General features: G+C 28.6%; 3 protein-coding genes across 4 annotated transcripts in view; 2 read left to right on the top strand and 1 right to left on the bottom strand.

Annotated features, from left to right (window-relative positions):
* LOC103568850 (neurotrimin) overlaps positions 1 to 18323 on the bottom strand; it is a 39940-nt gene extending 21617 nt beyond the window's left edge. The window contains exons 1-2 of the mRNA XM_008545853.3: positions 18296 to 18323; positions 15817 to 15876 (exon numbers count right to left, since the gene is read on the bottom strand). Coding sequence (XP_008544075.1) covers positions 15817 to 15876; positions 18296 to 18308 — 73 coding nt within the window. The 5' untranslated portion in view covers positions 18309 to 18323. The remainder of the gene's footprint in view (positions 1 to 15816; positions 15877 to 18295) is intronic.
* LOC103568851 (protein MIS12 homolog) lies at positions 17409 to 19241 on the top strand. Its single transcript, XM_008545852.3, has 5 exons — positions 17409 to 17670; positions 18009 to 18178; positions 18323 to 18460; positions 18555 to 18822; positions 19155 to 19241. The coding sequence occupies exons 1-4, from the start codon at positions 17583 to 17585 to the stop codon at positions 18810 to 18812; spliced, it is 654 nt and encodes a 217-aa protein (XP_008544074.1). The 5' UTR covers positions 17409 to 17582; the 3' UTR covers positions 18813 to 18822; positions 19155 to 19241.
* Positions 19242 to 19262: 21 nt separating this feature from the next.
* On the top strand, positions 19263 to 23001 carry LOC103568853 (probable RNA-binding protein 46). 2 transcript variants are annotated; one of them, XM_008545855.3, is made up of 5 exons: positions 19263 to 19351; positions 19558 to 20245; positions 20324 to 20498; positions 20568 to 20983; positions 21067 to 23001. In XM_008545855.3, the coding sequence occupies exons 2-5, from the start codon at positions 19568 to 19570 to the stop codon at positions 21262 to 21264; spliced, it is 1467 nt and encodes a 488-aa protein (XP_008544077.1). In that variant the 5' UTR covers positions 19263 to 19351; positions 19558 to 19567; the 3' UTR covers positions 21265 to 23001. The 2 variants fall into 2 exon arrangements, with proteins under 2 accessions (XP_008544077.1, XP_008544076.1); XM_008545854.3 differs by lacking the exon at positions 19263 to 19351 and having other exon boundaries at positions 19541 to 20245.
* The last annotated feature ends 1296 nt before the right edge of the window (positions 23002 to 24297 follow it).

The following is a 24297-nucleotide window of genomic DNA, read 5'->3' as shown; positions in this document are numbered from 1 at the left end:
AAAGTAGTGTTTTTTGCTCACTGATGATTACTCACTAAATTACTCAGTTAATCGATAGATTAGTAGTCTAAGTATTTATTACAGAAGCTATCATGTGCTCATTAATTATTCATTTTTTGATATTTGTCATACAGAAAATTATTTACGGTGGTTGTAAAATAATCTAGATCACGATTGAATAATTTGAATAGTAACAAGTATGTTTTATTATTTATAAATTATTTTCTTTCACAATCTCTTGATGGAGTGAGATGGTGGATTATATTTACGAAAGAAATCGATTCGTGAACGCGTTCGAGTAACGTTACCTCAACTCGTGAAAGTAGGATAAATTCTTGGATCTTTATTATTGTGAACGGATGATCCAAGTGCTGACGATCGGGTTTATTACAGATCGATCTTTTGTTCAATAGTGTGATAACCAGAGATCAATGACCTCAGATCGTCGATCAACGATTTAAATTCGATTACAGTAAATAAATAAATAAAATAAAGTTTGTAAGAGTATTAATTAGGTGCAATGTATGCATGAGTTTTAATTTATGATAAATGAGAGTGTAGAGCGGAAGTGCTTTTCGTTTATCACGATTAAAGAATCAGTGTTCTTTAAACAGTGAACTGTACTGTCTGAGTATATTTTGCCAGCACTTACTACTAATTAACAGCAAATTGCTTCACTTACGTCTTACAATAATTAATTTTATCTTTGGTTATTAATTTTAAAATATAAAAAATTTTTAGCTTTATGAAAAAATATATATATATATATATATAATTTTTACTTTTATATTTTGATATAAAAGATGATTTAAAAATTAGCGCGATCTAGGTCAGGGTCTATGGAATTTTAAAAAAATAAAAAACAATTTTTTTTTAAGGGGAATAAAAAATATGATTTATAAAACTCCGAGACATGAAATGGTACATATATATATATATATATATATATATATATGTATATTATATTTAATATCAAGAAACTAAGATCTTGGACGCGACGTTGTATGTTTTGATTATCTTACATCCGAGTAGGAATTTGAGGTGGCGGTAAAGAGAGGTAGTAAAAGCGATAAAGAAGATGGAATGAGAGACAAGAGGGCAAGTATGAGGGCCACAGTTTACACAATGCATCTTTACTCTAGTGATAAATCTGCTGATGTTAAACTTGTCTTACTATGCCTCTTTATAAATGTTTAACATTGTTTTTTGTTTAAATAAAAAATTTTATGATCGTTAAATACTTGAGTCTAGACTTGGCTCCAATAAAATTTTTTAATAAGCCTCTAATTGTAATTTTAAATAGCGATTATCTTTGACATGACCCCGTGATATTTCTTAAATTAGATAGCATAGAAGCATTTATCTAAAAAAATTTAATTTAATTGAACTGGATGTAAATATAAACTGTTAAGTAACCGAAGACCGAATTGGCAGAAAACAGGAAGCAATTATGTTATTTATTAGCTGTAATCGACTACAATAATTGACGTAATAATTTTGAAAGGCTAAATTTAATCGTAGACCAAATGAACTGACAGCATCGCCAGTCTTACAGAAGCTTAGACGAAATTTTAGTACAGTAGTTTATTAGTATACGATGAGAGAGCATTCGCCTCTATTTTATATGTAACATATATATGTATACTTGGATGTAAGAGACGATCTCGCGTTTGCTGGTGGACTAAAACCACGCCTCTTTATTTATAGACCTTCTTGGAAGATGAAGACACCGCTAAGGATATGGACGGAAGCCAGAGAAGAAATTGATAAAAATTTGTCCACCTTATACTGCTCTGTGGAAGGTTTTTTGTACAATGGGCAAATAAAAATTCTGATTTTATCAGCGAATAAAACATACGATTAAAGAATTTAAGACTCAAAAAATTTCAGCTTCGAATCTTTTTTTTTTCTACTTTATAAATTAATTTAAAATTTAAATTCCTGGGATCTTTTAAAATGTAGATTAAATAGTGGATATAAAAAAGAACTGTAAAAAAAAATTGTCAAAGCTTTACGAGTCAGATTAATAATTAATGATTAAACAATATTAAATTTCAAGATCAGGTTGACGAGTAACTTTACTGTTTACCCTGTTCAAAGAGTAAGAGCTTGGTAACTGATTTAATCCATAAAACCTTATGGCGCACCCAGAGCACACGAGCAACCAACTTATCTTCTTCTTCTTCTTCTTCTTCTCCTTAGTATCATATCAACCGTCTCCTCTCTGAGCTGACGGTGTTTATAATAATCTTAAGAAGAAGAATAATAAGAAGAGATTGCCGTCATTGTAATAAAATAAAACGCCTACTTTATAATACGCCAAGTACCAAAACACCTGCTCACATATTCCTTAATCAAACACTGATGAGATGAGACAAGACTAAGACCAAGACTCGGAATGCAGAATATAATTATGAAAGGAAAAAGAAAAAAATTTTTCAGGGACAAACCCACGCCGACATGTGGATGTGGATTCACTTTCGTCGACTTCTCTATATGTAATGCTATTGACTCAAAGATATGAGACACAGAAACTACATAAACATGAGTATGAGTATGAGTTATTACATATACATAAGAGCCACGCATTTATTACTTATCCTAATGTATTGACATACTGAGCCTGGTGACTAATGTTCCGTATTCCTGTAATCTTTGGAATAAACATTTTAAAAAAATGAATAAAATAATTGAATAAAATAAAATCAATGAAGAGAATCCAAGTGGAATGCTCGAGGATTCTTATCCCGGAACTTCCGAGTGTCGACGAAGCCAGAAAGCATCCAGCGATCCTGCTTTTGCTCAAACTTATTCGGCTCTTTCTTCTCTACCCTCCATCTCTCTCTCTCCATCTCGTGTTTCGTCGTTTATTTTATTTTTTATAACTTTTTTTCCTTTTTGCTCTTTACTTCTTGCTTGGCAACCTCGCCAGACGTCGTGGAAGCTGCGTTGCCGTTCACAGTTTGCTGGAGCAACAGCTTCAATGCAAAAGACGTCTCGCCACCTTCAAAAGACACTAAGAGACCTTGAACTATCAAGACACTTCAGGGTTACTAAAAATTCATTTAATCCTATCTAATTATTTTTTTTATATTTTTTAAATCTACTCTACATTGTCCTCATTTAATTTATTAATTAATTAAAAATTTTATTTTTTTCCAGCAGTAATCACATTTTACCGCTAGAAATTATGCATTTTTTTAATTTAAAATAAAAAACATATTTTTTAATGAATTGCATTATTTAAAATAAATTCCATGAGCTCAGCAATTTAATGAATTAATTAAAAAAAAAAATATCAATTTCTTTTCCTGAGAATAAACAATTTCAATGTGCATTTAAAAATATATAAAAAAAAAAATCTAAATTTGTTTACACTATTAGATTGTGTACGATATTTAAAAGTAATTCATTAAATTATATGTGACACGATATAAATTAATTTTATATTTATATGTATGTTAACGTGAGAAAGTAGAACGACTGTATTTATTTATTTGTTCTAGAGTCGAGATCTCGAGGAAGTCAAAGGGGAGATGCGCGGATGAGGGACTAAATTCTTGAATGAAAGTGAATAAGAGAAGACAAGAGTAGTCATATATATATAGATTTTTTTAAAAGATATATTGGTATGGAGGTGAATGCAGTTGTGTTGGAGGCCGAAGATATACATGATCTTCGGCGTCTACATAGATATTATAGATGTATAGATAATATGAAGCATAGGGAATCCATGGCTAGTGTGTGTAAGATTTCACGCCTTGGTTATTTATGCGGGTAACTAATTGACCTTATCTCAAGGAAAGATCCAACCGATCTTCTTAGAGATACTCGTGGCGAATGGGGTTGAAGACCTCCTCCGTCAAAATCACGCCTCTAGATATCAATTATATTGCCGTTTGATCAATTTATTAAAATTTAAATCTTATACTCATCATCATCATCATCATCCTCATTCTCTATTTATTCATTAAAATAAAACTTCACTAAACTCCGGAGTTTATTAATATTTAAATTCCATAAATTAATTTTTATCTGGTTTTTTAATATCAGCATAAATATTATCAGAGGAATGTGGATTCTTGACCAATATTCAATGCTAAATTATGCAAAACTTGTATTTCCTATTTCGTAAGTGCAATATCTGCGTATTATAAGTTAAATATATAATAAATAATACATGTACATATGTATGACTCTGAAGAAATTTTAAAAAAATATATATTCTTTCATAATATGCATAGTGAAGAAGACTCGAATGACTCGAGTTATTTTCATTTATTTTTTAAAATTATTTGTCTTTAACGGTATTTTCTTTTCTTTTTATTGTTAAGCTACGATTGTAGAGGCAATAATAAGTCATATATTTAAATTAAATATAATAATACAACTGGCAATTACCGGCTAAACAAACGCTTTTACTATTATACCTTCAAGGCTCTACTGTATAATATATGAAAGAAAATATTAACAAGTGTTGTTGTGAAAGTTGCATAATCATTTTACAACTTTTCTGTTTTCTCAATTGCTTACTAACTTGGAGAAAAATAAACAACAGTTATACGACGTGCTAAAGAGCCGGATACGTTCAAAAAATTATAATTCATAGGTAATTTATAAATTTATTAATTAATTGAAAAATTTTTACTTGCTCCAATATACTTTTTTTACTATAAGGTGAAAAACTCAGTACCCCATCACTCATATATTTGTATATCTATTTGCTAAATATAGATGTACCCACAGATAAATTTTTGGTAAAAATTACACTGAGAAAAATTCCCATTAAATTTTACTATGGGTGCATTGTAACCCCAGACCATAAGAAAACTGGTACAAAATTTACAAGTGTCCCATAGTAAACGGTATGCGATATGGGACACTTGTAAATTTTGTACCAGTTTTCTTATGGTCCGGTGTTACAATGCACCCATAGTAAAATTTAATGGGAATTTTTCACAATGTATCCATAAAATTTAGTACTGTAATGACATCTAGCCATTAACTAAATTTTTACTGTGTTGTTAGTAAAAATTTAACTTCAATTGCATGTTATCGAGTAGTATATTTTACAATGTCCATGGGAAAAATTTAAATATTTACTACATGTCCTCGTAGTATCAAACTTTTTGGGTAATTTTTACTAAAAATGTATCTGCCTGTACAAATACATGATGATCGGACTCTAGTTTTCTGATCGGGTAGAACTTTTACCTTAAATTGAAAATAATAATTTTTTTTGCGCAAGAAAAAATTTTTTGTCTTTAATTCATATGTAAAATATTTTTTACGCTAAGAAATCCTTAATGAAAAATATTTTCTATCACAACATAGGAATTGATATATTAATATTATAATACAATTATTAAGTAAAATATGTATAACTTTCGCTGACTCATAAGCTTCGAAAAACAGTTCACTGACTCTTGTCTCTCAAATTGTCACGCTTGTCGGGTTATGGGGCTACACGAGAGTGAACACTAAATTCATATCCCGATTTAATTTGTTTTGACTATACTAGTTATAGTTTTTTTAAAAATTAATTATTCAAACATACTTAAAAAAAAAAAAAAAAAAATATTTAACATAGTAACATATATTTATTATCGCGATATACTTGAATAAACAATAAAAATTTATCAAATGTCTTCTTTATCTGTCCCACATATGTAAAGTCCTCGAGGTTAATCCTACTTCGAACCGACATTTTTTGCCACTCATAAATTTATTTTAATATATATTTGTACTCCGAAGTATAATTGATTCATTGTTCAAATATTTGTTCATACAAATTAACTTAGCATAAAAAATTTTTTTTTCAAATTCTGATATTTTCCACTGGCGGTTTATATATACAAATATATTTCAATAGAAGGGATAAATTTATTGTGATGATAAGAGTTATTAAAATCCAATTGTGACGTTATCAGACGATAAATTAAGGAAAAAATTTTTATTTCCGTCCATTATAAGATAACTCATTAATTACTGGATTACGTCTTTATTAAAAGGCTCGGAGATTATTTTTAACTTACAAGCGTTTGTTTAAAAAAAAAATTAATTTATCTTCGCGGAACAATCGGTATTTTTATTTTTAAACAATACTATGAGATAAAATGACTAAATCAATTCAATTTAAATTGAATGTGTATATATATATAAATATATATTATATACAGTATCAATAAAACGAATAAAAAGTATAAAGAACACTTGAAATGTACCATTAAATAATTAAAACGATTATCTAACGGCATAAAGAAATAATGATAAAAAAAAACTAATAACAACTAAAGAATCTCAATTGAGCATAAACATCATCATATCATCAATCGTTTCTCTGTTCACACAAATCGTTTCTCCAGACACTAATTGACCCTATAATTTTTTCTAATCAAATACACGACTAAATAAAAAAATATTCAAAATAAACAACTAAAATGAGAATGTAAAAAAAAAACTTTTTGATAATTAAATGAGAAAAAATAAAATAATAAATTCGTTGATAATAATTTTATAAATGTCGACAAGTTAATGACGCGTCTGTAAAATACCACATAAATATAAATAAAAATCAATGGTAAAGTTTTAACGAGGAAAGTTTTATTAGAAAACTCAAGAGCGTTTGCTGTTGAAAAAATCTTTTATATATTTAATTAAATAAAATTGTATGTAATGTATAAATATAATATTTTTTTCTTTATAATTTTATTACGCACACATGATTGTATTTATTTTTGGTTTTTGTTATAATAATGATGTCACCGCGTTTTATTTATTCACATCAGTGACATCATCGTGACGAAAAATTCTCATCTAGACATGCTGGCATATGATGTGAGATGATCTCTGGTTATGTGTAATATTAACTCTCTCACACGTCCCACATCAATTTTAAAATCGCAGATGTTTTTAAAACATTTACTGCAATTATTAAAATTTTTTAAATTACATACATCTATATATTTATTGAGTAACTCAACGCGTGACACTTGACATTTTTAAATCACTAAAAATAATATTTATTATTATTAATAATAAAATATTAATAAATAATAATTATATGTAATTTAAAACAGGGTGAGACTTCTTGGAACGCGAAACGGACGTGAGATAAAAATATATGGATATATTTAATGCCGTCGGTATCAAATCGATGGATCGTTAGTCCATATAAATAAATTTTTAATCGGTTATTGTATATTGTTATGTATATATATATGAATATTATTTAAAGAGTGATGATAATAATAATAATTATAAGTTGTAAGTCAGTCGCGGTGACTCCAGGATGCAATTTAAAGCGGAAGTTAACCGATGCGTTTCGTAATGGCCCAGGACAATGGTTCGTCGACCTAAATTCGCGGTAAGCAAAAATAATATAACACATGACACGTCAATGTCAAAAGAATGAGACGAGAATTAGTATTTAAAGTTATAAATATATGAGTCCACGTACCCAAGTTTTAAATAAAAACCCGTGAGTAATCAGTGGGGTGAATAAGTGACGACAAGAAATAAAATAAACAAACGGAAATAAAGAAATACTTTTAATTATTTGTTTTCACCCTAAGTTAAAACAATTCCTCCCCTATATCAAGACATCCATACATGTACACCGACATATTTTTCTATTTAATGAATAAAAATGCTCGATTCGCGTTTTAAAATATGACGTCAACAGATCGGGGTTGGAACATCTGTGACTCGACCTCAAGCTTCCGGTTTTTTTTGGCTCATTGTTTTTATTATTGCGCTTTGTTTGATTTAAATGCCTCTTTTTCTCCATTTATTTTTTTTACTCAATAGAAAAATTTTCAATGAAATAATTTTTTTATAAAATTTATCGATTATTGATTTAATTAGTGGCCTTGTTCGGGATATAATAAAAAGTACTTAAATACAGGAGATTTCTCTTTGTGTCAGGAGATGCGACACCTTGACAACGAGGTACACAAGACATACACACAGAGCAGTAAGCCGACGTAGGTGTACTGGTTTATTATATCCTTAGACAAGATTTTTTGTTCTCTTTTTTATACCTATTATATATACACAACATGCTTTACTAATAACGGTACTTCTTAGTTCTTAGTATCACACATGTACACACATCCACATATATTTATATATACATATATAGTAAGCAGTGTACAGGGTGTACATGTCACGCTGTACGTGGTTCTGCTCAGAAGAATAATATTTAAAAAAACCTAAACTCTCTTGTTACTCCAAAGATCTTACGATAATTCTACCTTTTAGCTCAATTGTTGTAAACTTTTTCGCATTCTTTGTAACAATACTATTAAAGATTATTTTCCTTGTTGTTAAAAAATTCAAACTCCTATTTCATGATTTTTCCCTCATACTTATGCCGTTTGAATTTGAGAAATAAAATAAAACTGTGGAATGAAATAAAAGAAACGAATGAATTGAAGGCATTAATTTAAATCAATGAAACAATTGTCCAATTATATATACTAGTTATTTAGTACCATTGCAAATGAATAAATAATGAATGGGCCAGTGATATATAATAATATAATATCAGTATATATATGTATATATATATATATGGTATTGGATGATAAAAAGACATGTAATCTAATGGTGAAAAAGGTGAAATCGTGATTTCTCAATGAAAGAAAATATAAGTTAGAAACATATATCTTATATGTAAGATTCATAAGCTGTAACATCATGTGTTGTTTGCAGCACTTTTATTTATAATATATAATATATGTTACTGTGGTCAATTTTTTTATCAATCAGTTCAATGCGGGTCTTGATTTCTGATCTCTAATTTTATAAAAAAAGTAATAAGACTTGGCATCAATCAAAGCCTACGATTATTTTATTTATTTGTTTAATTTTATATAAATATATATAACCAAGATAATATTTAAATATTTATTGTTTTGCTAATGCTATTGCATATAAGATTATGACCTGAAATTATTTCAAGGACATTTTTTAGTGTCAATCCCACGTCGTAATGTAAAAAATAACTCAACATATTTATGACTCAGTCTAAGCTGACGCTTATTAAATCTGGACCATATTTTTTTTTTATTTTTATGTATACAGACTAGAAATTAATGGTAATTAAATTTTGTTCAATCATTTGAATATAATTAAATTTTTTAATTTAAAAAAAATAAAATAATCGGCTTATAAATTTATATAAAATTTTAAATTTTGATTTATTGCCGTTTAATAATCTAATAAATTTAAATTTATTAAACGGTTAATAATTATTATTATGGAGAAAGTTTAAATTTTTTATGGGCTCTCATGGATTATAATTATTATTAATAATTTTTTTATATAATGAATTTTATTTTGACTCGACAATTTAATGCTATAATAAAGTTTAATTTATTACCGTGGAAGTTATGAATAAATAATGCATTTTAAAATATAAGTAATACCCAAAGAAATAAATAAAATAAAATAAACCCATTCACAGCATTAAGTCCATTTAATAAACTTAGCATTAGTAATTCTTGTGGTGTATTTACACCACATACACTCAGTTGCTCGCCCTTTAGCCGCATAAAACTCTGCGTACGAGTCGTTAAACGTCGAATGAATCCGCGGCATTGACAGGCAAAGGCTTTGTATTGTAGCCTGAGGCCACATAAAGTGCTCACAGATTCAAACACACATTTTAAACTATCCTCCCTCTACTGTGTCGTCTTTACACGCTCTCGGTACTGTGTATACATATATAATAACAATAATAATAATAATAGTCTACACTATTCCCTCCTGACCTTTCTCTGTGTCCTGAACCCCAAGAATGTGGTCACAATCCACAGCAACCATGTACATGTACATACATTTATATACATGTATACTCACATAATGGAGTAATGAATAGTACAAATATATAAAGGGAGAGATAAAAATATAAATAGTGTAAAAGGATTTTTAAATTTGTCTTCTCAATGAAGAGCCAGAAAGAATCTTTCAACGAATGGATTTTTTTAAAAATTATTTAGTCACTCAAGTCAACACAATAGTGAATAATTTACAAAAAAAAGATGATGGAGTAGAAAAATTTAAAAAATAAATATTTATTCGTAATGCGAAATTTGTGTCACTAATTTTTAAAGTTTCCTGTTCACGAGCTGCTCATTCGCCTTTACGTTGCTCGCATTTATCAATTTGCCCGTCGAGATTGCCGGGTGAGAACAGACCTGGGAAAATTATTGGTTCGCTTGATCCAACTTAATGCTGAGAAGTACTCTGCTATATAACACGAATCATTCTACATATTTTTTTTTATTTATTTACTGTGTTTCTTTAAAGGTCATCTGAACTAACTATTGTTTCTACATCTTAATAATGCAAAAATAAAAATTGTTTGAATTATTAATTTGCATTTTTTTTTATTCAAGTTTTATTTATTTATTTATTTATATATGGACTCTATATATTTTATTACTATTAAGATACGCCTCGGAAATAGGATAATGATGATGATAAATATAGAGGCGTCTGGTCAGTGGGTGGATTGTTATTGGAGTAGAGTCAATAAATTTCATTAAATTCAATTTTTAGTGACATTTTTTTTTTTTTTTTTATAAATTGTCACAATAAAAAAGTGAAATTTAGGTCACAGTATATTTATTATTTTTTAAATAATAAAGAAAAATATATTGTTGGGAGAAGCGAACCGGAAGTTTCATATATTACACAATATATGTGTACGTTGATTTCATAATATATATAATCCAAGTTGCTATCTAAATCTTTGTGCATGAAAGAGAAGAACGAAAAAAAAGCTATCTGTCAAAGACTGATCTTCTAAAAAAAAAAAGAATTTATCATGTTGCATAATGCTAATCTTATTTCTATCAGCAACAATTTGTCAGAGATCAAACAGTTTTTTTTATTGATAATTCAAAGATAATATTAGTTTAGTTTCCATTATTGTTATTTTTATTAAAACTTTAAACAAATTGACACTAATTTTTGTCGAGTGACAAGATTAGTCACAGTCAGTATGAGATAAGTCTAGTTACTCGGTTATTACTCGGTTATTACACACATAAAGAGAGTATGACCGAGTGACCCGGGATGAAAAAAATAAAAAATGAAATTAAACCATAAATAATAAATAAAGTTACACAATTGTGAGTCTATTTGTTTTAATTGGGAATTACTCAATAAATTTAAATAAAAATAAAGACATAAATCAGTAAAGATTATCTTGAATTCATGATAAAGTTATAAGTAAAACAAATTAAATAAAAAGCTAAATATGATCAGCGAGTACTCGAAAAAACATTTATAAATAATTATTTTTGTGGGAAAGTATCGAATTACTGAAACATTAAATATCAAAATTCAGGTATTAACTTAATTTATATTTGTCCCTCTGTTTAATTCAACCCTGCATGGGAAAAATACAAAAATAAACTCACAAATGTGTTTGTATTGCTGACGTTTATTTGAAGTTAAATAGAAAATAATAGACTGAGTATAAATAAATGAAATGAAAGGTGAAATGTATATTGAAGCGTGTCGAAAAGTGTTTCTCATGCGGGTTTTTAAATACATTACTGTAGTGGTAATAATGTATGCTGTATATATATTTATAATAAATATATGAGTGTATATAATAATGTAGTGTAAAGTCTGGTGTGTGATATTATTCCTAGACCAATAAACGAAGCTCAATTGCTTAATTACACTAGTGCTCGTAACTAGGCACACATATGCCGTTTTTTACTTTTTATTTTCCCGCGGAATGACGCAATCACTTTGGCGCGCGGCGCGGCACGTTGTTAGTTGTCGTTGTTATTTTACATTCTGGGGTACGTGACTGACTTAACCACCACCGATAGCCTATACCTGTTACGCTGCTGGTGATAAGAGTCTGGCTATGCTATAAGAATTCTTAAATAATAACGTGTTTTTAGATAGACCAGGTTTTTTTATTTTTATCATAGTGATTAAAATAAAAGATTAAAAGTATCGTTTACTGGTATTGGTAATCAAGCTCATTCATTAGTACCAATTTTAAAATTTTTTTTATATCAACAATTCACTGTAGAGATGATTGAATTCTTTTCTCTGTCCGGGTAAAAAAAAATTTAATTTGAATTTAAGTCAGCTTTTGAAAAATAGTAATAATAATAATTACATTGTAAAAATTTTGCGGAGAGACTGGGGAGAGACTGTTTATTTATTTATCCCCTTGGAGTAAGATTCACTCCGAAGAGGAGTATTTTAATATTAAAACTCTGAATCGGAGTAAATTTGGATCGAAATAAAATACGAACTCATTTCCGACTTTTATGATACTGAAGTTAACTGACGTCTAATAACTTTTGGATTATTTTTCAAAGCGATAGATTATAAAAAAAAAATATTTTAAAAAATTGCACCTAGAGTTTTTTAAATTTACTATAGGTGCATTTTTTTGGTTGTTTAAAATTTTAAATTGAATTGTTGAAAAAAAAAATTCAAAAATTGTGAACTGTCTGCTAACTTCAAGGTCATGTACTATTATTATTTAAAAAAAAAATTTTTAGAGATTTGGCCTGATGATGACGTGATCAACATCCAATCCTAGCTAATTAATTTAATTGAAACACCTGTCTAATAAAATTCACAAAGAATTTTAGGAATGGCTTAAAATTTATGAGTGTGAATATAGCAGACACTAGAAAAATTTTGAATTATCAATAAATAAAGTAAATAATTAATAAAATAAAATTAAAAAAAAATGCGCATTTATAAAATTTAAAAATTAATAAGTGCATTTTTTATAAATATTTTTTTTTCATTATTTACTCTATTTATTTATAATTTTAAATTTCTATGTCTACTACATTCACGCTCATGGAAATTTACTCTTTACAATAATTGTTGTTATAATTATTTATTTTATATGTACAAGAGACACTGATGTACACTATTGTATTGATGTGAAAAAGGCAGTTATAAACCAAATGATGATCAATCATAAGTCAACCCATAACCCACCGTTCCAGAGTAATTCACACCGCGCAACCAGCCGGCAAATTGTAGGTGTATAAAAGCTCATGATGCTATGTTATAATAATCTGATAGGTGCTATATGGACGGCTATTGCACATGGCTCGTGTACAACAAAATTACAAAGCCCCCGAAATATACATACATATATATATATATATATATATATATATAAATTTTTTTAAACTGGTATTAGTTGAATAGTATATAATTCAGCGGTAGTTCACGCCTCATCGAATCACGATTGAGGTATTGATGGATAATACTCGGTATTTATACTCCCTTACTGATCGAAAGTCCATTTTAATCCCCCTATCTTTTATACAACATAATATAGACTACACCAGTTAAGTGATGTAAAGGTGCTAAGCCTTCATTCAACTCCTATCAACAGGTGTCACGAGGAAAAAAAAACATCAACTTACGATAACTGTCTGTAAAAAAATAATTAAAGTGAAAAAAATTTAATTTGACGGCAAGAATAAAAAAAATATTTTTCTTAGGGAAGTAAAAAAAAATATAAATCAGAGTTTTAGTTATTCTTAGAATAAATTTAATGGGAATAATAGAATGAATTACGAGAGATTCGGGGTAACATGAAAAGAAATGTGTAGCAAAAGTGAAATCCGTGAAGAGGATAAAAAAGAGGTTATTATCCGGATTTTAAAATGGAACACCCACATTTTAAATTACCATGAGGAAGTTTTTAAGCTTCAGTGGCAGAGCCAGGAGCAATAACAGTACGTAGTATATAAGAGAGTAAGGCAAAATGTTTTTAACGTCCAAATGCAAACGGTTGAGAAAATCGTGCCAGGAATTCTACAATACAAGCTGAACAAGTATAACAAACACAAATGAACGAATCGTCCATCCTCTATAAGTGTATACAGTAAACTAAAGGAACGAGCAGTTGTGTTGTTGGTTGGTTGGTTTGTTTCCTACCGGCCATCTGTCCAGAGGTTCAAACGCACGCGGTTTTCATTCTACCTGGCAATACCCACTACTCAATACTACTCTTCTTATTCTGCTTCACCTGGTCCTGGTCTTCCTCTACTCCCTGGATACTTTCCTCCCTCGCCGCCCTTGGCTGCTGCACACTTTTACCCATCCATTACTCTCGTTTATCTTATTTTCTACCTGCACATACATACATACATATGTATATATGTATCTATATCCTCTTTTCAACCTAACCCAGCACAGAGCACAGGGCATTCATGGACCAGCTTCCGACTACAATCGTACGCACCGCCAATGTGTATTACTACAGTACCAGAGTGTGCAGTGTGTTGACCAGCGCGTGTTCACGAACTTCTTCCTGCTACTACACAAATATCCAACCCATCCAACCAAATCATCAGAACCACCATTACTGATCTCTTCCTTCAGATTCACCTTTTTTACTTAATTCCACAAGATCTTACTTTGAAACCAGACACTAATGTTCCGTTTTAGTATTTAAGCTTTTTTTTCCCTTTACTTTTTTATGGTAATTTTACATACTTATCTCGCAATTTTATTTATTTATCTCTCCCATGATTTATTTATTTATTCATAAAAAAAATAAAATAATTATTTTAAGAATTCGTTGACTTCCTGTTAATTTAAATATATAAATTTATCTTATAAAATATTTATTCATTTTATCCACTCCAAAAATATAATTTTATTAATAGCGCTAAAAAAAATCTAGAGTATTTATTTTATCGGATTTTGAACTTCGGCGCGCCTTTGATCTTGAAAATAATATAATAAAATTTAAAAATTTTTTGAATACTCCGTTTTGTAATTCAAAAAATTTACCGCGTTTTTAATAAAATAGACGTTATCATTAACGATCTTGATTGATAATTTTTTTTTGTACTAATATGTAATTTAATTATAATAATTATATATAATCCCTTAGAGATATATGATGTTAATTAATTAGATGAACTTGAAATCCATGTATAATGGACAAAAGGATTATTGTCGCCGCCCATTTTGTACATAACCGAGTTGATGTAAAATAAAGATTAGAATAACAACAAAACTAAAAAATATATAAATGAGGATCCAGCACTCCATATATTATGGGATTAACCGTGGAATATAAGATAGTATTTCATACGCCCATTATATCGTACACAAGCTCTTCTCCGAGAGTTAATTACAGCGCACATAATGTAATTGTATGTAAGTTTAAGTAAAAGGTCATTGGACGTTGTTGTTAAAAAAATAAAAAAATACGACAATAATAATAAAATAAAATTCACGGACTCGTAAACGTTTCAATTGTCGTGGAAAATTGAATTAAATCGTGTGTGATATATATTTTAACCGGATAACACACTGTGTACACTACTTACATGTATTTACATTGAAATCGATGGGCTATAAAGATAACGAAGATTACCATTTTTATCGCCACGTATATATATGTATGGATATACATAAATATGAAAAGCTAAGTCAGGGTAACTGGTGACCCTTGTATATTTATATTTTGATCTTTTTTGTAACGGATACACATATATTGCTCCAAATAAAAAAAAATTTATATGAGACAGGAAATGTCTTGGCTTATACTCCAAATAATATGATATCAAAGTCATATTTAATAATGAGATCCTGAAGTTAGCTAACAATTAACTATTATTGGATTTTAAACAATTCAATTTAAAAAAAAATAATAAAAAAACTAAAATATGCACATGTAGAAAATTTAAAAAAATTGGCGCAATTTTTAAAAATATTTTTCTACCGGCTAACTTCAGTATCATTAATAATAATAAATTAAAAATTTTGAAATAAAAAAAAACTCACCATGACAGATGAGAAGAATAGCGAAAATAGCAGCAATCCTCGTAGAATACATTTCAATGTCTTGTTTTTAAAAAAAATAAATAAATAAATATTATCAATAAAGATAAAATATTAATATGAATAAACACCTGCACCACTGATTTTTATTTAAATAAATCACCACGACTACGCGGACGGATTAATTACAACTGTCTATTTAAATATCTTAGGAACCGAATTCCATAAAAATTTTATTTTTATTTCTACAGTCGATTATAAATTTTCGTGTTTTTTTTTTTTTTTTATTATTTCTAAGTTGTAAAGATGTTATGGTGGAGATACACGATTATGATCACGACTGATTAGAGGTAGTACTAAATACAAACTGAGAGACGCGAACGGTATAACCCCGCGAAGAGCTCAAGAAATCGCGCCTCCGGCTTTTTACGGGGACCTGCGCACAACCCGCCGCGCACTATATACCCGCGCGTACCACCCACACTCTCACTTTAAATTACAACCAACATAACTATTTAATAAAATTACTATACACATAATTAACTCACCTTTCTTTTCAAAACTATGCTAATCTTTACGAGTGAATACAATTTATAAATTTTAAATAAATCAATAATAAAATTTTTAAAAATGCGCGTACTGATTTTTCATTGATCTAAATACGCATTTTTTTATTTTATTCCACTTACATTTTATTAATTTATTATAAAATTTAAAAAATTCCACTTGCCAGTTACATTCACACTCATGTAAATGTAGCAGACTAAGACAATTTTTAAATTCCATATAAAAAAATAAAATGACTAAATTTGAAAAAATGCATGTAATCATTTTTAAATTGTCTAAACGTGCATTTTTTTTATTTTTATTCTACTTACATTTCAAATTCTTAAAAATTATCAGATGCTCGCAAACTTGACAGTTTTCGAGAAAAAAAACTCATTAATATTTTTAAATAATGAATAAATATTTAAAAATTTATTTATGCAACTGGTGAATGAGGATCACGTTTATTTTTATTATTGTGAGTCATCATGTGCAACAGATTATTTAGATTTTCATTAATAGTGTCATGAAACCAAACCCGTGAGTTCGTAGAATGCTTAATATATTTTTTTAAGTTAATTTATTATGTAAAGATCAAACAGATAATACTATTGTGAGAGTGTTTGGTTTTGATAAGGAAGTATGTCTGACGCCAGGTGAATTTTAAATGTTCGTAGTTTGTTTGCATATTATTATTGATAATGAGCACAATGGAATTCTTTATGTTAATTATTTTATCGCGCACTTTTGTACAAAATAAATGTCGCGTTGTTTTTTCATTTACTGAGACTTTAATAAAATTTATAAATCAGTTCGAGATTTAATTCGCGACTACAGCGCCACCATTCTGAACGATGTCGGTAATGAAGAAATAAATGAAGATGTGTAAATTTCTGCAGTAGGTAACATTTGATTGGTGGCTGCTCACAGCGACATCTTTTATAGCGACAGAGAATATTTAAAAAACGGACATGCGCAGAAAATGGACGTAAGGAAAAGGACAAAGAAGGACGCCCGAGGAGGCACGCAAGCAAACTCTGGGACTGGGAAATGACGCCATGTTCATTTGTCATGACACGTTATAACGTTCGACATCACCGCGTTCTTCTACATATTTTAATTACAATTAATAAATTCATTTTAAATAAAGTTTTAATTACTTAAATATAAAGTGCCGGTTAATTATTCAAAAATATAAACTATCGATAAAATAAAATATTTAAATGGATAATAATAAATTAAAAAAACGTAAACGCGAAGAATATGAAATGCAGCTATTTGGCTTTCACTCACGACGCGTTTATAAGACTCGTAAGACTTGAATTCTACAACAATGATGTTTTTTTTTTCTTTATTTTATTTTTACAGATTTTTTGTTATTTGAAATTTCGGTCGCTGGACGCGTGTGCTCTAGTATCATGTAGTGTTTGAACATGACTAGAATCACACTCGTCCATTGATAGAAATTATTTTCATCATCTTCATTTTAAATTTATATTATTTTTATGTTAATAAATACCCTCTCCCACTTCCTGTTATTAATTATTATTTATATTTATTATTTACTGCAGAAAAAAATATCAAGTTTTGATTTTTTTTTTTTTAAATCTTGGACTTGACTTTTATGATAATTATTGTAAAATTTACAGTAACATCATTGATAGGAGAAAAAATAGAGACCAGATGTCAAAAAATTCATGACGCATTGTTAAAAAAATATAAACTTGTCGGGGAAGATGCTGACTTGTTAGAGAAAAATAGAAAAAAATTAACGACTGCTTATTATCGAAAGTGTAGGAGTTATTTACCACGAATTAAGGTTACTATTTTTCGAGCTATCATTTTATTTATATTATATAACTATTTGTCTAATATCCTAAATCATGCGTACCAGTCTCTAAATACTGTAACTCTAGCAAATATTTTAATTACTTACTTAAATGAATCATTTCATATATTTTAGAATTGCGTTGACAAACTAGTTGCCATACCTCAGCACATCCTGCTCGAAGAGGATAAAATCCAAGCAACGCAATTCACTGCTGAGGATTTTGAACAGATGAATAAAAATTTGGAAGACCTGCAACAAAGAATCAAACGAGTAAGTCACGAGTATTAAATTACTTAATTTTTTTTTTTAATTACCGTCATTTAAATTTATTTATTGGTTTTAAACTTGAAATTTATTTTTGTAGGCAACTATGCTCAATGGTGTCCTAAAGCAGGAGCTAGATGTGGCCCAAGATTTTGAAAATAACGTAAATGTGTCAAATAAATTGTGTACTGCAATTGAAAATGGGATTCAGTACCCAGAAGTTGATGAAATTATGACGAAAGTTGTTGGTCAGCTGAAAGATATTGACTGTGAGATTGATGAGTTTTGTATAAATGGCAGACACAGAAATAACTGTCTAGGATTTACGGCAAAAGAATTTAATACCAATGACTTGTGATAAAAAAATTGTAATTATAAACTATTGACTAATATATATTTTATTAATTATTAAAATATCAACTTACATGACAAAATTTATGCAATAAATATTTTTTATAAAATAAAAAAAGTTAAATTTAATCTGATAACGATAATTATTTATGATACTAGAGAGTTAGCCGACATCCAATAATTTTAAACAATTTTTTTTAACAATAAATTATTTTTAAAAAATATTTGAAAAAATTGCACTTATAATTTTTTAAATTTCACTTTTTAATTATTTAATATTTTTATATGTAATTAAAAAATTGTCTTATGCCCGCTAAATTTATATTTATGATTATTTTTATTATTTAAGGGTTATTTTATTTTACTGAAAAAATTCCAAGAATTGACGACCGTTTAAATTCTGCGAACTACTTTACTTCAACTTCTTTGTTTGACTTCTGGTCATAGGTGTGATGGGCGCTAGTGGTTTTTTTTATTTATTATTTTATGATTGGCTGAAGAAATTTGAACTAGACAATTCTGAGAAATTTGAGTGAAAAGCGGGAGGTATTTTACTTCGACTTCATTTTAATCTGCCGGGTAGTTCATTCCTCGATTGTCTCTTGCAGAAGATTGTCTTCAATTTTATTTAATATTGAAGCTTTTAAATTTGTAGTTTTTTTAAAAATAATTATTAACTAGTGTAATAAATATTGACAGCTAATTATTTATTTTGAATTGAGAAAAATATAAATAATGGAAAATTATTTAAGTGAAGTGAGGATGACGGAACAGATCAATGATGAGTGTCGCATATCTGAGCGTTTAATTGATTTGATGAATCGTACTCACTATGAACTAGTTCAAGAGAATGGACAGCGACGTTTGACAGCACCAGAACTCACCAAGGAGTACCGCGACCGGATCAAAGGAGCTGAAGTTTTTCTGGGACGTCTGCCACGAAACTGCTACGAGGATGAACTGATGCCGGTGTTGGAAAAAGCTGGACGTCTGCTGGAGCTAAGATTGATGCTCGACTTCTCTGGGACAACCCGCGGCTACGCGTTTGCACTCTACGAAGATGCCAAGACTGCGCGACGTGCTCGCTCTATGCTTGACGGCTACTCAATTCGTCCTGGACACAAGATCGGGGTCGTTAAGTCAATTGATAACTGCCGTCTATTTTTTGGTGGTGTTCCTAAAGACAAAACAAAGGCTGAGTTTGCTGAAGAGTTGGGTAAAATTCTTGATGGAATTTCTGACATTTATTTGTACCCGAATGCTCAGGATCGAACACAGAATCGTGGATTTATTTTTGTTGAGTTCAAAGACCATCGGTCAGCTGCCATGGCGAGACGTAAACTCATTCCTGGTAGAGTTATTCTGTGGGATCATGAAGTTGCTGTTGATTGGGCAGATCCTGAACCAGGTGAATCTCTTGATGAAGAAGTTATGGAAAATGTAAGTATATTTATTTATTTTTTTATGACAATTAATCTTTTATAACTCAGTAGTAAAAATAAAAATTTTTTTTTACAGGTAACTGCTTTGTTTGTAAGAAATTTACCTCTAGAACTTCCTCATCAAAAAGTCCGTGAAATTTTTCATAAAGTAACTGGTATTCCTATTCTTAAATTGAAAAAAATAAATCACTTTGCTTTTGTTCATTACGAGTCACGTGAAATGGCTAAGAAAGTACTCGAGATTGCAAATGGTACGTAAAAAATTTTAGACAATTTAAAAAAATAAAACAAAACATTTTTGAATATCTTTTTTTTTATAGTTCCTGGTGGAATTGCTGAGCAACACAACTGGGAGGTATGTTGGGCGAAGCCAATTGGCTCATCAAAAATTTTAGAAAGACAGCGCGCGATTAGAGAAGCAGTAGCTGGAGCAAATTCAGGTGACAGTCAGCAGTTTCAAAATAGCAAACAACCGACCGGCACTTACAATAAACGTCACACTGCAAAAAAGAACAAACACGGCGAGCCACTGAGTCCTAGTGTCAATTCCATTTCACCCTCAACTTTGAACCGCTCACCGGAAATCACACGTGCTACAATAGCTCCAATCAGCCCACCACGTCCTATTCCTACCAATGATAAGAAAATTTTAGAGGACTTTATTACACAGAAATTAGGGGCGCAATGTCACTTCATTTGTGTCCCGGTAGTCATGCCACCCGGATTTATTTGCAAGGTAACAAGTAATTTAATTAATTATCTAAACAATCATCCGCAGATGATACCATGCAGAGCTCTAATTACAATTATCTATTTCAGATCTTAATAATTCGTAATCAACAAATCATGTACGAGTTTCAAGGCGGGCTTTATTCAACACAAGATCAAGCAATTAATGTGACATCAAGAGTCGTGTACCATCAACTTGTCAACAATATCACTAAGCCTATCATGGTTCAACCAGTCGCCTACGCGCACACTAATATCATGCCTAGTCGCATGGAAGCCTGCCATTAAGTCAAATTTTTAATTATTTTTTATTTATTATATTTTTACTCATTAATATCTTTTACTTACTTTTTGATAATTTAAATATTTTTTTATACTATAAATTTATAAACTAAAATTAATCATTAACTAGAAACTTATGAGCTATTATAATATTTTTAAATCAGTGAATGCTCTATCCAAAGAATCTTAGATTGTAGCTCAGTATTTTCTAGCAATTAATTATAAACTAATTATCATTGTTGCAGTACTACTTCCTATATTTCTATATATATGAGTAGAAATATTTAAAAAAATGAATCATTGTTTACTTTAGTAGTTCAAATAATTTTAAGTATTTGTGTTGTCAAAAGTTATTTTAATAATTCAGCCAATGAATTTTTATTTTGCATTTTTTATTTTTATTAATTGACGTAATAGTTAATTGAAACGTAAATAACAATATTTTATAAATTACTATTTTATTAATAGAACATCATTGTGATTTAGTTGTTTCAATGTCAGAGACGTTAACATGCATGGACCTCGAACGGTCAAAAAAAAGTATCAAAACACAATAAATTAAATGTTAAAAATATATATTATTTTGAATTCGTAGATATATTTATTATTTAAATTTATGAGCTCTGCTAAATGTATTTGTATTTTGGTCAACCGAACATATAATTTACTTGATAAAAAAAAAAAAATGTAAACCAGCAATAAAATGAATGAATTAAAAGATATATTCTGTTGCATGATTAAATATTTAAATAGTGACAGCAAGATGTCAATTTGTTGTATACTTTTATACCATATTCTAATTTAAACGTAACGCCAGTTACTATAAATATATATGTGTGATCGTAAGTTAATCTCTTGGAGAATTTAAAAGCAACTTGTTGCCAGAGATCTTTGGCATCGTCCATACAACTCATGCGCTGGCTCTTACGTTAATTTACACTAAATTTTCAACCGACTATTTTTGTAATTTTAAAAAAATATTTAACACGAACAAAACAATCATCAACATGACCCTTGAATTGTTATAATTAAAACTTGCGAATACTAAAACATTTAATGAATCAGTCGTGAAAACTAGAACACACTGACCCTGCCAACATGAATATTAAACATTTTATTTAATTTAAGGCCAATTGTTAAGCTGCTTTTGCTTTTTTTTACATCATTAATTATTGCGTATACAATAATACCACTAATATGTTAGAATATATATAAATATTAAATACTTAGTAATCGTCAATCGTCATTTGGATTCTGAGTTCATAAGTTATCAGTCAATAATATTATTACTTAATACTTTTAGTTACACTTATTATCCGCGATTCAATGAGTCATATTTATTAAATTAATTATCACATTACCCGATAATAAAATGTATTCATTTCTCTTATTACGTTTTTTTTTGTCATCATACTTTTTTTTTCAACTAAAAATAAACTGTCGCAGTGAAAAAATTTTTTGTTTGAAATTTAATATAAAATTTTTCATACTTAAAAATAGATAAAAAAAAATTTATCAAAGGTCATGCAAAGCAGACCAAAAACATCCGGAGATACAAATTGAAATGTTATAAAAATAATCAAAAGCAATAAATTATCATTGGGAATAAATAAAATAAAAATACAGTAGGCAAGTACTCGAGTTTAAATTTGAAATGCGTCAGTAAAATAATTTAAAGTTTTTAAATCACACGCATATTTATCATATATGTATTTTTAAATTATACGATATATATTTGTATTAAACTGCGTAAAAAAATATATTGTGTATAAATAATTTAATTTCCTTATTATTCATTAGCTAGTAAAGATTTTATCATTAATTAACGGGAAATAATAATAAAAAAAAAATATGACAAATACAAGGCAGATAAAATATAAAAAAACGATACGGTAATTAATGCATCAATAAAACGATTGTAAAGATAGATTTAAAAATAAATATGAATCACAAGATGGATTGTGACAATTATGGTATAAAATTTTATCGAAGGCCAAGGACGTGCCTTCAAATCAGTGCAAATGCACTCATTTTCAGTAAACAGATTTAAGTTTTTTTATTATAAATTATTTAACGACCCCTAGATTTATATCCTCGTTTTTTTTACTTGTAATTAACCAATGGTAATAACTAATGAGTAATAAAATTAAAATCTAATTTCTCAGAGGTCTATTTAAATTTACAGAAAAAAATATTTAAATGGCAATGACTTGAAATATTATAATTATGAATACTTTTTCATTAAGTAAAAAAAATCTTGGATGAAAACAACAATAAAGGCCATTAAGATTCATTTGATAAACGTAATTGCAGTCAATAGTCAATAGTCCATGACAATGGTTGCGTATAAATCTATCAAGGTCCTTTGAATATAGTTTATGAGCGTACTTCCGACATGTACTTTTAAACAAAACAATAATATATGCATAGAAAATAACGAGTAAGTAAGTAATAAAATAATATGTCTTGTGTTGAAATTGTTAGATAACACACAACATTTATTATTTATTATTTTTAACTTTCATTCCGCCTTTATGCCAATTGGCTGCGTTTCAAAAATTATCACTAATATTTTTTTTTTTTATAATTTTTAAAAAATAAGATTTAGTACACCTGTAGGATCCGGAAAAAGAGTTTTATTTTTTCTGAAAAAGTGTAGAGAAACCGAGTAGACGATTTCGAGACAGAAAAAGATGTCAAATTCTGACTTTTCCAGGAATTATTCAGTTTTTCAAAGCTTTTGGAAGATGGTCAGTCATTTAAATAAATTTTTTGAATTTTTCAAAGATTTAAACTTTACTATGAGAACTTTTTAGTTTCACTTTATATATTTATATACAGAAAAAGGATTTCTTGGTGTAAAAGATTTTTTCTCAGCCTAAAAAAAATTTTTTTTTTCAATTTGTGATACAAAAAATTTCTTGGGTCAAGTAAAAATTTTTCGCGTCACAAAATTCTATTTTTCTGTCTATGTATACAAAATTTATCTACTTACATTTAAAATTTAAATAAAAATATGAATTTCTATTAATAAATATT

Source organism: Microplitis demolitor, chromosome 3 (assembly GCF_026212275.2).
Source record: "Microplitis demolitor isolate Queensland-Clemson2020A chromosome 3, iyMicDemo2.1a, whole genome shotgun sequence".
Classification (NCBI taxonomy): Eukaryota; Metazoa; Arthropoda; class Insecta; order Hymenoptera; family Braconidae; genus Microplitis; species Microplitis demolitor.
This window is presented reverse-complemented; position numbering and strand designations above follow the sequence as displayed.

Bases quoted from the DNA above. Each gene is read 5' to 3' on its own strand.
- LOC103568851 (XM_008545852.3), top strand. From the start codon at position 17,583: ATGGATAATAATAAATTAAAAAAACGTAAACGCGAAGAATATGAAATG. The intron at 18,179-18,322 runs GTTACTATTTTT...CATATATTTTAG, and splicing joins GTTATTTACCACGAATTAAG to AATTGCGTTGACAAACTAGT. The intron at 18,461-18,554 runs GTAAGTCACGAG...TTATTTTTGTAG, and splicing joins TGCAACAAAGAATCAAACGA to GCAACTATGCTCAATGGTGT.
- LOC103568853 (XM_008545854.3), top strand. From the start codon at position 19,541: ATGGAAAATTATTTAAGTGAAGTGAGGATGACGGAACAGATCAATGAT. The intron at 20,246-20,323 runs GTAAGTATATTT...TTTTTTTTACAG, and splicing joins ATGAAGAAGTTATGGAAAAT to GTAACTGCTTTGTTTGTAAG. The intron at 20,984-21,066 runs GTAACAAGTAAT...TATCTATTTCAG, and splicing joins CACCCGGATTTATTTGCAAG to ATCTTAATAATTCGTAATCA.